We start from the raw sequence: 13,720 nt of genomic DNA, 5'->3' as shown, positions 1-13,720 counted from the left end.
GTGAGAGAGCCATTTTCTCTTCCTGGTGACAGGATAATAAGTATCATCCAACAGCAGAGGCTTTTTGCTCGACAGCAGCACTCGGAGCTCATCTTCAACCCATCTGCTACTAGTGAACCAGCCACATGTCATGTTGAGAAATGGAGATTCAGAAGCCAAAACTCTTCCAACTTTGACGGTTAAATTGTTGGATGTGGTTTTTAATGAGAGGCTAAACAAAGGTTTGAATAGGTTGTTGTCTGTGTTTTACGTTTGAATGTGGGGGTGGAGACTGGATCCTACACTTAACTTGGAAACCCTAAAGCACCTGTGTCAGTGAACACATTTCCTGGGTGAATCCTCAATACTCTCAAGTGGCTTCCTCTCCTGAGTCCAAACTGAGAAGACTGGGTGGGTGAAAGCAATAAAGCACTGATCTCGGCTGGGTCCCAATACATTTGAATGGCTTCCGCTTCTTGTCTCCTTTCCTTCATCCCTAACCAAAGCGCCATTATTTCTCTTGTCCAGGCTCTTCAGATCAGTGGTTCTAAGGTATGGTAGAGAAGGACAGGAAGCTGCGTAGGAGTGATGGATGCTGTGACTTACAGGCAGAGTTTCTCCATATTGTTTTCACCCATTCAGTCTAAGGACAGGGAAATGGGACACATTCTTACACAATGGAGAGCCACTTTAGTTTGTGGATTCAATACCGGTCAGTGATAGCACTTCCTGGTTCAAACTCACCACACTTCCCGGTCCTGTCACATCCCTTCCTCTTCTCTAGCTTGTGTCTCCTGGTTTCTATGGTGATTGTGGACACACTGTTCCTACCAGAGCCCAACACATCCAGTGTCCCACCTTCACTGTCTGTTTCTCTGTATATCTGTGTCACCTGTACTGCACTTTCATGACACTGGTAGATACGATTATGTAGTAGTAGTAGTAGTAGTAGTAGTAGTAGTAATAATATACTCCAGTAATAGTTTAAAACTGCATGGAGTTGATATATTTATGGTTTTTGTCCTTAAGTGCTAACTCAGCCATGTTTCCTACTTTACTTCTTACAAGTGCTTCTAAAGTCTTTAAGGACAGACCGTTAGCTCATTTCAGTCTGACCTTTTGAGGTCGGCCTGCTGCTGCAGCTAAGTACATTTTAATGAAACTGAGTGAAAACGTATATTATTTCAGTCTACACTTTTGAATGGCACTTCCTAATTGGACGCCTCTGGCTCGCACTCTGGGTATTGAATATCAGATATCTATTTCAGATGTTGTGTTTTGTTATGTCCTTGGTTGGTTTCTCGCCTGTGGAGACGTGATTATTCAGTGTTGTGGTGAATGTAATTCTCTCTTTATTTTCCCCCCCCGTCGGCAGTGATGTTGCATGAATCCATATTGCCCTTTTTTTAATATTCTTCGTTTGAAAACATGCCTTTTCTGTTTTGTGTTCTCCCTCCAGGTGCTCTAACCCGTCTGTCTGTTGTATCTGTGCAGGTAAAGAGGACGAGTATCCCAAGAAGCTTCTTGGGCAGCTTCCCCCAGAGCCGGCGGTGAACCAGAACCACGTGGCAAATGGTCAGAGCCACGCCCAGCCGGCCGAGCCCCCAAAAGCGCCTAGCCCTTCCCCCGAGCGCCAGCGGGACAGCCGACCCCCCAGCCGGGCGCGCAGGGACTCCTTGGAGAAGCTGGTCCGGCAGCACAAGGCTGAGAAGAGGGAGGCCAGATCACGGGGGTCTGGAGAGAACTCCGTCCACCTAGACCCCCACTGCAAACAGCCCTCCGCCCCCACCCTTTCTACCCCAGAGAGAGGGTTCACACCTACACCGTCCCCGGCGCCCTCTCCCTCGCCACACCCCAACCCTCCTACAAAAGTGGTGGACAGAGGGAAGCCTCAGAACCACGCCACGGCCAACCACAACTCCAATGCCGCCTCCAGCAGCTCCCGTAAAGACATCGCCCCGCGCTGGGTCAAGCCCTCCGAGACCAAGCTGGAGGCGGCCAAGGCAGCGGCGGCCAGGGAGATCCAGCCCTCCTCCAGCCCTGATGACACCCTGCTGCTCAACCGCCGGCCCCGCTCCAGGGGCTTGATCCCAGGCTCCAACCGCGGCTCCAACGCCTCTCAGTACGACAATGTGCCCGGGGGGGCAGAGCAGGACTTTGTGGAGGTCCTGGAGCTGGACAGGCCACCGTCGCAGATGAGGCGCAGCGAGACACCGTCCCTACCCCCCACCCACACCCCCAGCCTGCAAGGGAGCATGGTCTCCATAGGACCAGTGGGTAGGCAGGCCAAACACCCCATCCCCACTGCCCTGTCCCTCAACAGCCCTGCGGGGGGTAAATCCTATGTCCACCCCAACGGCCAGAGCCAGTACCACACGCCCCCCCAGCAGTACTCCCCCGGCCGGCCTGCTATGGTGCCACTCCACTACCCTCCGTGCAGTGTGAGCCTTGAGCAGAGGGGACTGGGAGAAGACAGGCACTACGGCCCCCCACCCTCCCGAGGCACCCCACCTATGGGTCTGATGTATGGGGAGAGGGCGTACGTCACCACCCAGCGGCCCAGCCACTCTCCGGAGAAGGCCCTCATGAACAACTCCTATGCCACCACCCACAGGCAGCCTCCCAGCTCAGCCCAGCCCCCCCGCACCATACAGCAGCTGGACAGCCCTGGTAGTAACGCCTCCACATACCTGCGTCAGCCCACACGGCTCACCTCCACTGCAGCCGCCTATCCGGTGTACCCTCCTGTTGACTATAACAGGTACGAGGGGCGCAGGAGAGGGGAGCAGACCCCGCCCTACCTGCCCGAGGGGCCAGGCCGGGGAGGGGCAGCGGAGGTGCAGCCGTGGAGGCAGCAGGAAGGTGGTGACATGTCACGTGCCCCGGGAGGTGTACCCCGCTCCCCCAGCTTCCAGAGGGCCCAGATGTCCCCCGTGCAGGAGTTCACCTTCCCTGATGGCCTGGCTCACTACAGGACACAGTTCCACGAGCAGCAGCAACAGCCCACCATGAGGCAGCAGCTCCCCCCGCTGTTCGGAGGACCACACTACAGGCACGCACCAGAGGCGTTCACCATGCAGGAGTCTATGTTGCTGTGAGAGGAGGAGAGCGGGATAGAAAGACACTGAGGTGTAGTCACTGACACTGTGGCAGCAGAGACAAGCGGTAGTCCTACTAGAGTTAAGGAGTTTTAGTTTGGTCTGTTTGTGCTTTATATGTGACGTTCTGACCTTTTTAAAAGTCATACTGCATCGTGAATGCTGCAGTATACCAGCTTCTGATGTTTTTATGGATCCCTTTTAAAAACCCACTGGAGACTGATTATGTTAAATCATTAATGACAGGAGTTTAAAGTATATATGTATATCTATCTTTTAGAGTTGAAAAATGTACAGTAAGTGATGTTTTGTTTATATACTGAGTTATTGAAAAGTTATGAGTAGCAGGGGACACTTCTCCTGGCGAGACAAACTCAGTGATTCTATTTTTCTTTTTTATGAGTTACTTCCAAAATGTCTACTTTAGAGGTCCATTTACTCTATATGCTTGTGAATATCTTCTTTTTCAGAGAGAAGAAACAAAGCTACGTCAAATAATAGAATTACGGAACAGTGACAATTAAAATCCTTGTTGAAAATATATCATTTCAATTTTGAATCACCTCCACTGTATCACGACGGTTTTTAAAACTTTATTTTTTCATTGAGATGATTCTGTCGTCGCTCAGTTTAGCGACCACTGTAATTTCTAGTCATTGCAAAGCATTTCTGTAACCCAAATAGTGTGTACAGTATGTTTGTATATCGAGGCCAGTGTCGGCTTTATACCCCATATTGAGACTGTAAAATCTATCAACAGTGAACTGTTTTGTCGTCCATAGTAAAAAAAAACACCCCCTTTCTCCCCTGAAATAATGTACGATTTTACTTCCCTCTGAAAAGTTTACATGAACATTAATTGCATATTAACAGTACAGTATTTTCATCACCACAGAGTAGGTGTCAGCTAGTTGCAAGAGGTTTCTATAGAGGGGGAATGTGTACTGGTATTGAAGTACTTACTAAGCCGCAATATGCTTTCATTGCCAACTCATGTCTTGTATTTTCAGCAGTCACATTCACTGCTGTCCAGTCACCAGCACTAACATATTAAATCATTCCATATACACACATCAACACCTACTGACTTATACATACTACTTTGTAGTGTGACATTACATATTCAACCACCTCCCCTTTTATTGCTGATTCTCAACTATGTACTTTTTGATACAATGCTTATCGTTCTCAAAACGGTTATAATTATACTGTTATTATTTGAACGTGCAAATAAGTCATTCCTTTTTTTTTTTGTTAAATAATTCATTGCAAAATAGTTTCAGGTCATTCTTCAGAGACTTTTCTTTACTTAATAAAACAAATTGGGGTGTGCATTTCTGATCATGTGTCTGTAGATTTATTTCTGTAAGAATGTTATGTCTCTTCATACATCAGTGAAGTGTCTTCGTACATATTTTACATGCATGGACCACAAAGCTCACGCAGGATACTGGCTAGTGATTTATATCCCTGGAAAAGGGGATTACATGTGCCAACATTATTCATCGGCTGATATTTAAGGAAATACTACCCTCTAGTGGAGAAACTAATTGCACCCTCTTCTAAACCTATGCAGCTGCCAACAACCTCGGCTTAATTTTACAGGCCATTTTTCCAGGACTCCCACGTGCTTTAGTAAGAGTATTGCATGATATTTTTCACTTAGCACATTGTGTCTTGTACTTTTTATTTATTGAGACCAAAATATTTGTATGTGGGCCAAACTAGGAATTTGGTCATAGCAATAGGATCATTAAAAAGTTCAATTTGCCTTTCATCAGACCTTTGCTGCTCAAGGAATACAATGGTGCCATCATGTGGCGGTACAGTGCTAATGCATAGAACATTGCTGTACTATAGTAGCGCTTTCTTTGGTGGTAGTACAGCCACAGCCTCAATCCCACAGCCACCAGGTAACCTCTCACATACCTGTTGTCTTTCATTATCCATTGCAGACTCAACTAAACACAGGATCTATTAATAAATACCTTCTGTTTCCATTTAATGTATTTGGGCCTATTATTTTTAAATGAGTCTAAATATAAAATAATCGGCAGATTGGCTTCATCAGTTCTTCAGTAAATCTATTTTATTTTTGTTTAACAGAGGTAATTTGAATGCTACATTTTGTAAAAATTCAGAAATATACAGTACATTCAAAGTATTCAGATCTCTTGACTTTTTCCACTTTGTTACATTACAGCCTTATTCTAAAAGTATTCAAATCAATCCACACACAATACCCCATAATAATGTGGAAAAAAGGTTCAGAAATGTTTGCAAATGTATACAAATACATTTTAAAAATACCTTATTCACACAGGTATTCAGACCCTTTGCTATGAGACTTGAAATTGAGCTCCCGTACATCCTGTTTCCATTGATCCTCCTTGATGTTTCTACTGTACAACTTGATTTACCTGTGGATTTACCTGTGGTAAATTCAATTAATTTGACATGATTTGGAAAGGCACACGTATGTCTATATAAGGTCACACAGTTGACAGTGCATGTCAGAGCAAAAACCAAAAGCCATGAGGTCAAAGGAATTGTCTGTAGAGCTCTGAGACAGGATTGTGTCGAGGCACAGTTCTGGGGAAGAGTACCAAAAGATGTCTGCAGCGTTGAAGGTCCCCGAGAGCACAGTGGGCTCCCGAATGATGAACTACCAAGAAGCCCTAGGAAGCTAAACTGAGCAATCGGGGGAGAAGGGCCATGGTCAGGGAGGTGGCCAAGAACTCGATGGCCATTCTGACAGAGCTCCAGAGTTATTCTGTGGAGATGGGAGAACCCTCCAGAAGGACAACCATCTCTGCAGCACTCCACCAATCAGGCATTTATGGTGGAGTGGCCAGACGGAAGCCACTCCTCAGTAAAAGGTGTGTTAGCTAGCATACACCGATGTAATGGTCACATAAGCCCACTGCTAACACAGTTGTCCTCATGCTACAAATGTTGCCATCGACAGCCATCAATATCGTTAAGCCCTACACAACTAACGTGCTGTTTCCCATTTAACAACAGCAGAAATAAATGATGCTCAACTGGGACCACTGGCTGATGTGATTTACTTTGAGAAAACACAACGCAAGGAGAGTACGATATACATCTGCTACACTAAGCTTGTAGCGTCATGCCCAAGAAGACTTGAGACTGTAATCGCTGCTAATGGTGCTTCAATAAAGTTGATTAAAAGGTGTAAATACTTTTGTAAATCTCAGAATTATTTTATTTTTTTATTATACATTTGCAAAAAATTATAACCTGTTTTTCTTTGTCATTATGTGTTATTGTGTGTGGATTGAGGGGGAAGACTTTTAAATCCATTTTAGAATAAGGCTGTAACGTAACAAAAATGTGGAAAAAGTCAAGGAGTCTGAATACTTTCCGAATGCACTTTATATACCCATTGATTTTTGAAGAATAAAACTTAATACATTCCTCATGAGCTTAAGTTCATGACTTATTACCCCATCAGAAATACAAATAAGCTTGTTTTACACCTTTGTAAACAATGTATAGCCTCAAAACATATAATTTGTATCTCATGGATGGTCAGTCCTCTGTCTATGAATTTTAGAGTAGTTACATTTCTCCAGTCCCATCCCATCAGCTTTTTACCAAATCAGTAGCAGCTTTGTAATTGTTTCAACTGCAGAATGCCCCTTTAAACATGTACATTCTGTCACAAGAAGTGCCCAATCTATGTCCTCTGTGAGTCCCTTGACCATTGGTGCATCTCAAGTATCTACCTTTCCTAAAACCTTCACCTCACCCCCTCCTAAGGGCATACATGAAGACAGCCCTGCAGTATCCCTTCATCAGATCACGACAACAATCAACAGGGATTTAATTTCAAAATGTCCTCCTCGAGCACTTCTGTGTTCTGTGATGGGTTCAGGTCCAACTGGGGACAAGTTTAATACCTCAACCATCCACAGGCTCCCTCTCCAACCCAGAGGCTGCTGACCCTTCACAGCCATGGTAGGCCAGCCCAGCAGATATCACTCATCATGGGCCTTCTCTGCTTTGTTTGTCCATACAGGCTTCCGTTTCTCTATGAAAGCCCGTATCCCCTCCTGTCCGTCTCTGAGAGCCAGGTTATCCACCATGACACGAGAGGCTATAGCGTAGGCCGCATCCCGACCCTGGGCCATCTGTCTGGGAGAGGAATTAAATTAAATGATTAAATTATGTATAAAACTACACATGTACACTACCGTTCAAAAGTTTGGGGTCACTTAGAAATGTCCTTGTTTTGAAAGAAAAGGAAAAAAATTGCCCATTAAAATAACATCAAAATGATCAGAAATACAGTGTTGACAGTGTTAATGTTGTAAATGACTATTGTATCACGAAACGGCTGATTTTTAATGGAATATCTATACAGGCGTACAGAGGGTACTATTTAATGAAGCTACCCAGTTGAGGACTTGTGAGACGTGTGTTTCTCAAACTAGACACTAATGTACTTGTCCTCTTTCTCAGTTGTGCACCGTTGCCTTCCACTCCTCTTTCTATTTTGGTTAGGGCCAGTTTGTGCTGTTCTGTGAAGGGAGTAGTACACAGCGTTGTACGAGATCTTCAGTTTCTTGCCAATTTCTCAGATGGAATTGCCTTAATTTCTCAGAACAAGAATAGACTGACAAGTTTCGGAAGAATGTTCTTTGTTTCTGGCCATTTTGAGCCTTTAAATCGAACCCACAAATGCTGACGCTCCAGATATTCAACTCGTCTAAAGAAGGACAGATTTATTGCTTCTTTAATTTTTCAGCTGTGCTAACATAATTGCAAATGATCAATTAGCCTTTTAAAATGCTAAACTTAGATTAGTTAACACAACGTGCCATTGGAACACAGGAGTGATGGTTGATGATAATGGGCCTCTGTATGCCTATGAAGATATTCCATTAAAAATCAGCTGTTTCCAGCTACAAAAGTAATTTACAACATTAACACTGTATTTCTAATCAGTTGATGTTATTTTAAAATGGACAAAAAAAAAGTGATTTTCTTCCAAAAACAAGGACATTTCTAAGTGACCCCAAACTATTGAACGATAGTGTTGTTAAGGGAATTTTTATCAATAATGACTAATTATGTATACATTTCAATCAGGACTGACTAATCAGAATACTATTATGTTACTGTATATGTACTAATCAGAATACTATTGTTACTGTATATGTATGAATTTTATTTTAATCCTAGTACTGAATATAATGTGTGTAAATATAATCAAGAATTAGTATAGATGAATGAACTATATTGCCAGACTGGCTAGAATGCTTATCTACACAGGCTGGCTCTAGACTGATGTGGGAAGGCTTGAGAACTATACGGCCTTTCTACCAGTGTCAAGAAGAGACGGAACATTTAGAAAACGCTGACGTCATTTTCAGTTTATAATCTGTGGTAAAATGTATCATAAGCAGTACTCACGAGAATAAACAAAGCTGGTCTCTGTCCATTTTATACCAATAAGGGTCTTACAAACTCTTATGAATTGACAGAGTGATTCATTTTAATTGGTTATTAAAACAGAGGAAATTAATTCCTGTAACAAGTGTATATAGTATTTACCTTTGTAGAGGAAAATGGGTGACTCTTTTGCTGTGTATCAGTGGATATCCACTCAAACCAACAAAAACATTGAAACGTAGCAAACAGGGAATGAATACATGGTAGGCGGAAGGGTTGAGTGCTATGGTGTGGTAAAACATCTGTGGAGTGAGAGACACACCTGTGGAAGGTGGCCTTGCCAAGGGCTACAACGGGCCGACTGGCCTGACAGACCCGCCGTGCGATGGCTAACGTCTCCTCCTCTAGACGCTCCTCAGGAACCACCTTACTGACCAGCCCGTGCAGCAAAGCATCTTGAGCCGAGATCGGGCTTCCTGTGAACAGCATCTCCATGGCAACCTGTAAAATATCAGAATATATCAGTGTTACACAGAGTGTGTTTGTGTATGTGTGTGTTTACCTTCTTGGGGACAGCTCTTCCTATTGCCACGGCTGGTGTTGAGCAGAACAGACCCACGTTGACCCCTGGCGTGGCGAAGGTGGATTTCTCCGTCACCACGGCAATGTCACAACTGGCAACAAGCTGGCATCCTGCTGCGGTGGCAACCCCATTCACCATGGCAATCACAGGCACAGGAATGTCTTGTATCAGGGTCATAACCTTCAATAACAACAAGAGGAATGAGTGTGTACGTGGATGAGAATGTGTGTGTGTATTGTATGTACACAGCCACAGTCTACGGAGGACAATCACACTTGACTCATTGCCAGTAATGATGATGATGATGATGATGATGTGTGTGTACAGTATATTTGTATACAGTCCAATAGTGAACCACACCTCTGAGCAGGCCTGAAACACCTTGAAGTGGTAATCTCTGCCCTGTGCTGATGTCAGCTCCTTCAGGTCATGCCCAGAGGAGAACACTGGACCCTTAGCTGAAACACACATAACACAATGCAACAGTGTTTATGAAGAGGGGACCAAAGGGGGGGCACATCGGATCATGGATCAGCACTCTGGTGGTATCTTACCTGATATGATGATGACTCTGAGGTCGTCGATGTCAGCCAGGATGTTGCCTCTTAGTGATTCCAGCATGGACAGAGACAGGGCATTCCTCTTCTTCGGGTTGTTCAAGGTTATACTCCTGCACATGTAATTACACTGTTACAGTAGCAATAATAAGTTGAAGGGGAACAAAAATCTATGCACTGTACCGATCAATGCACTGTGTACCTGAAGCATAATAGTGAGATTTTTATAGGACTAACTGCTTACTAACGTTAGTTAGCTATATACACCAATTAACGTTTCAGGTGATCCGTTTTGCATTGAAGAGATGGAAGCGCGTGTCCAAAATGGACAGCTTCTATACAATTCGCACAACATAGGCACACATTTTGAGAAGAGGCGCTCGACAAATGCTGTTCTTTGACCACAGGAATCAAACACCGACAGAGTGGTCAAGCTAGCGAACTAGCTTTGTTAGTTTGCTGACAACTTGCATACCTTATTCCATTGTTTTGCTGTCTGACAGTCAGTGGCTCCGCTGGAATTTGCGTACAAAGTGACTTTGACCCAACTATAAGTGTAAACCTGCTGAGTTGGACAATATTAGCAGCACGATAAAACAAATTTCGAGCCATGTTTTGACTGTGCTAGCGTCAACATTTGAGTCATAGGATGAACACCAACATTGGTGTATAGCGCCTTCTACTGTTTCGGGGTGACAAAACTCAAAACGGAAACATTATCATACTTCCCTGCGGGGTAATGGATAATTAACTGTATATTGACTGCAACTACTGCGTTTATTATGTCATAACACAATACAATTTCAGAATAGCTGTTTTATAAAAAGCGCATCAATGCAAAATCACAAACTATCAAAATGTGTGAATTCATATTTCACATTTCTTGGTCCTAACCATAGGCTTCAGTGCCTATTTGATATCCTAGACGTAAATGTTCAACATTTATTATATAAGGACACTATTACTAACCGCCCCTGCTCAAGAAATTCCTGGTTAACGCAACTGTAGCCTACCAGGTGTGCTCTGCGCCTGCGTACTAGTCTGTGTGGCACTTTTGCTGTGACGCGACGGGCTTGCTGTCAAGAAGGAAACGGGCATCCTTCTGAAAAATCCGAAACACGGACACGAACAAAAAAAGGAGGATAAAACAGACTAAATTAGTATCAACTTCCTGATACATGTAATTCATTTCAGCGCATTCCCCCTGTATAGGTAATGTTTTTTTTCTATTCCCCTGTTTGTTTAGCTAGCTTGGAGGTACTAGCCAGCTATGTTAGCTCACGCTAGCATCTAATATGCTTGTATAGCTAGATTGCCTTGCCAGAAGAACATTTTGACATAAATGTAATGACGGTTAAAAAATTATAATAATATATATATATAATATTTAAAAGCGGGATAACGCAGTTATTCTTCACTTCCTTATCAATTTCGCTTTTCAGTTTTCTACCCGTTCAATTGTGGTTAAAAGTTGTTAGAAAATATCTATCCACCAAGACGCAAGACTTAGAGTAACTTAGTGAGAGCTTTTAGCCTGGTTCTGACTAGACTGACAGATATACGGCGATCCAACACCTCAGCCGTCTGTTGCCGTTGCTGATGCCATATGGGCCTAGCCAATGTAAAAACAATGCTAAATTATGGAACTATCCAAATGGCATAGCTTGCTACATTTTCCAAAATGTCCATTTATCTGAGGAGAACGGCTGTGCTGAATTACATTGGCCAGAGAAGCAACCACTGATGCTTATGTATTTCACTATATTTCACTGTTTCAAGACTTGGTCATAAGCAGAGTTTATGCTATATCATTTAAAATAAATTAAATCATAGACAGGACATATGCACTTTGATATCATATCTGTGCAGGGTTTTAGAGACATTCAAACAGACATACAATAGGCCTACCTGAAAGCAACCAGATAGTGGGTTATTACTCAGAATGCATTGTGTAGACAGCTCCTCCCCTCCCTTAACCTCAGGGTCGTTCTGAACATAACAGCACCAAAACAAGCAATGTAGGCTAATGTTTGAAATGAAATGTGGTTTGCCTTTGCCCCAGGGAGAATAGCAAGCCTATCATTTGTGTTTGTGTTGCTTGCATGAGCTGGAGAGAACAGTGTTTCAAGTCTTTCTCCTTGGCTGGTCTCCACAGGGCTGATCGTAGTGGACATGGATGCCCCTCTTCCTATTTAACCAGCCCAGCCTGCCCTCTTTCACAGTGCCCCAGCCTGGATGAATGGAGATGAGACATTGTTGACCCATCAGCAGCAGTGCTTAGCATGAACATCCACACACTGGGTGATTCTCTGGGCCCTAGCCTTGCGGTGCGTATGAGCGGAGCCGCCGGTGGCTGGAGCAGTCTCTCTCTGAAGCCAGTGCCTACCGGGTGGATCCCCTCTCTGTTCCAAACCATGGTCCCTACGGGATACACCAAGCTCCAGGAAGAGCGTGGTCTGGCCATGGCCGACCTGGGGCCCAAACCTGATGGGAACGGCTACCGGCCTGACCCCCCTCACCTGGAGGTGCGCCGGCACTCGGACCGGGTAGCACGGACATCCGTTAGCCTGTCAGACGGTGGGGATGTGCGGTACTCTGAGACTGAGCCCATGCTCCCTGAGGGGACGCTCTCAGGGGAGGAGGGCGATGCAGAGGAGAAGGAGGAAGAGGAGAGTCAGAGACCCCCCACACGGAACATGCCCAAGGAGTCGCCCTTGGCCATGGCGCTGCAGATCGTGGTGCCTTTCCTGCTGGCTGGGTTCGGCACGGTGTCGGCAGGGATGGTGCTGGACATAGTACAGGTGAGACTGGTAGAGAATGGTAGAGAATAGGTCCTGTTGAGACTGGGGTGTGGACTAGTGCATGTGAAGTTCAATTAGGTAGATGAGATGGATTTGGCACAGTTTAATTCAATTAGTTTGTATTGTTTATTTATGAGTCCATTTCTTGTGTAGTCCAGAGTAAATGGCTGTAAGAGCTTTCAAGGGAGGTGATAAAGCGATATGTCTATTGATATTAAATTGTTAAAGGGATTCTCATAGCCACTCAGCCAATACTATTAGGGATTGGGTACTAGGGTACTAGGAAGAAACCTACGACTGGAAGCTATGGCAGTTTGCCTTATCTACTTCTTGATAGAACGTTTGAATTTGAATGTGAATATTTGAATGCGGACAACTTTCTAATTCAGACAAGCTGACAATGAACAAATGTAAGCTCCCATCTGCTCTATACTAGCCGGTAGCCAACAATAAACTATTAACAACAATGACATGTCTAATATTGCTGTCTTCTCTCTTTTTCTCTCTCCCTCTCCCCCTCATCCTCTCTCTCTCTCTCTCTCTCTCTCCCCCCCCAGCACTGGGATGCCTTTAAGTACATTACAGAGATCTTCATCCTGGTTCCGGCTCTGCTGGGCCTGAAGGGCAACCTGGAGATGACCCTCGCATCCAGACTTTCCACCGCGGTAAGACACACACACGCCGTCTTTTAAATACTTTCAAACACACTTCTGCACACAGACACCATCAATAAGTATTTGCACATTCTAGATACATACACTCACACATGCTCTTCTGCTTGCTCTACAAAACCTGTTTGAGATGTATATCAAGAGGGCTTCCTGGTTTAGGAGTTATGACGTCATTAGTTTGAGGATTAAAGACCATCAGACATAGTAGTTATGTAGCATGTAGTTATGGTTATGTGGATGACGTTGGTTATACATAGTGGTAATGTCTAGTTTTACCTGAGGCCCTGCAGACTAAAGTGATGTATCATGCTTGTTGTTGTCATGCCTGGACTTGTCTTTATAGGCTTTTGTTGTGATCCTCCATAGGCCATGTCTGGTAGGCCATATATCAGGTGAAATGAGATGGTAGGGAACAGGGAGGAAAATGCTAATCTTTACTATCTTGTATAATCTATTTTGCCTGGTGCCCCTTTGAAATGTCCATGCTTCTTTACATGTTAAGACATGGTTATACGTTAAACTATTAGTCTGTGGAGTCGTGTCCACTGCTGTAGAATAGCCTCTCACCCCAGGATCTAAGTCTAAGGGATTTATGTGAGAAATCTGCTGA

General features: G+C 44.2%; 3 protein-coding genes across 12 annotated transcripts in view; 2 read left to right on the top strand and 1 right to left on the bottom strand.

Annotated features, from left to right (window-relative positions):
• LOC110500116 (USP6 N-terminal-like protein) overlaps positions 1 to 4,418 on the top strand; it is a 64,929-nt gene extending 60,511 nt beyond the window's left edge. For all 4 annotated transcript variants that reach the window (XM_036957402.2, XM_036957399.2, XM_036957400.2 and 1 more), the window contains one exon: positions 1,474 to 4,418. In XM_036957402.2, the coding sequence (XP_036813297.2) occupies positions 1,474 to 3,077 (1,604 nt within the window). In that variant the 3' untranslated portion in view covers positions 3,078 to 4,418. The remainder of the gene's footprint in view (positions 1 to 1,473) is intronic.
• A 2,040-nt stretch (positions 4,419 to 6,458) lies between these two features.
• On the bottom strand, positions 6,459 to 10,669 carry LOC110500118 (enoyl-CoA hydratase domain-containing protein 3, mitochondrial). 4 transcript variants are annotated; one of them, XM_021577293.3, is made up of 6 exons: positions 10,114 to 10,669; positions 9,636 to 9,751; positions 9,442 to 9,539; positions 9,061 to 9,261; positions 8,821 to 8,999; positions 6,459 to 7,238 (listed from the first exon to the last, which is right to left on the bottom strand). In XM_021577293.3, exons 1-6 carry the CDS (start codon positions 10,248 to 10,250, stop codon positions 7,082 to 7,084), a joined length of 888 nt encoding a protein of 295 aa, XP_021432968.3. In that variant the 5' UTR covers positions 10,251 to 10,669; the 3' UTR covers positions 6,459 to 7,081. The 4 variants fall into 4 exon arrangements, with proteins under 4 accessions (XP_021432968.3, XP_090070170.1, XP_090070169.1 ...); XM_090214044.1 differs by having other exon boundaries at positions 6,459 to 7,234; XM_090214043.1 differs by having other exon boundaries at positions 6,459 to 7,234; positions 8,874 to 8,999.
• slc41a2b (solute carrier family 41 member 2b) overlaps positions 10,630 to 13,720 on the top strand; it is a 32,238-nt gene continuing 29,147 nt past the window's right edge. The window contains exons 1-3 of one of the 4 annotated variants that reach the window (XM_036957403.2): positions 10,630 to 10,850; positions 11,794 to 12,439; positions 12,997 to 13,104. In XM_036957403.2, the coding sequence (XP_036813298.1) occupies positions 11,921 to 12,439; positions 12,997 to 13,104 (627 nt within the window). In that variant the 5' untranslated portion in view covers positions 10,630 to 10,850; positions 11,794 to 11,920. The remainder of the gene's footprint in view (positions 10,851 to 11,793; positions 12,440 to 12,996; positions 13,105 to 13,720) is intronic. The other 3 variants (XR_016490204.1, XM_036957405.2, XR_016490205.1) reach the window with 3 other exon arrangements.

Source organism: Oncorhynchus mykiss, chromosome 21 (genome assembly GCF_057628025.1).
Source record: "Oncorhynchus mykiss isolate SJ-2025 chromosome 21, ASM5762802v1, whole genome shotgun sequence".
NCBI lineage: Eukaryota > Metazoa > Chordata > Actinopteri > Salmoniformes > Salmonidae > Oncorhynchus > Oncorhynchus mykiss.
Note: the sequence above shows the minus strand (reverse complement) of the source record. Positions and strands in the feature narration are given on the sequence as shown.

What these genes read in the sequence shown, in the direction of transcription:
- LOC110500118 (XM_021577293.3), bottom strand. Translation starts at nt 10,250, where the DNA reads ATGGCTCGAAATTTGTTTTATCGTGCTGCTAATATTGTCCAACTCAGC. An exon ending in CAGCAAAACAATGGAATAAG is followed by an intron (nt 9,752 to 10,113) that starts GTATGCAAGTTG and finishes TTACATGTGCAG; the next exon opens with GAGTATAACCTTGAACAACC. An exon ending in GAAGAGCTGTCCCCAAGAAG is followed by an intron (nt 9,000 to 9,060) that starts GTAAACACACAC and finishes GATATTTTACAG; the next exon opens with GTTGCCATGGAGATGCTGTT.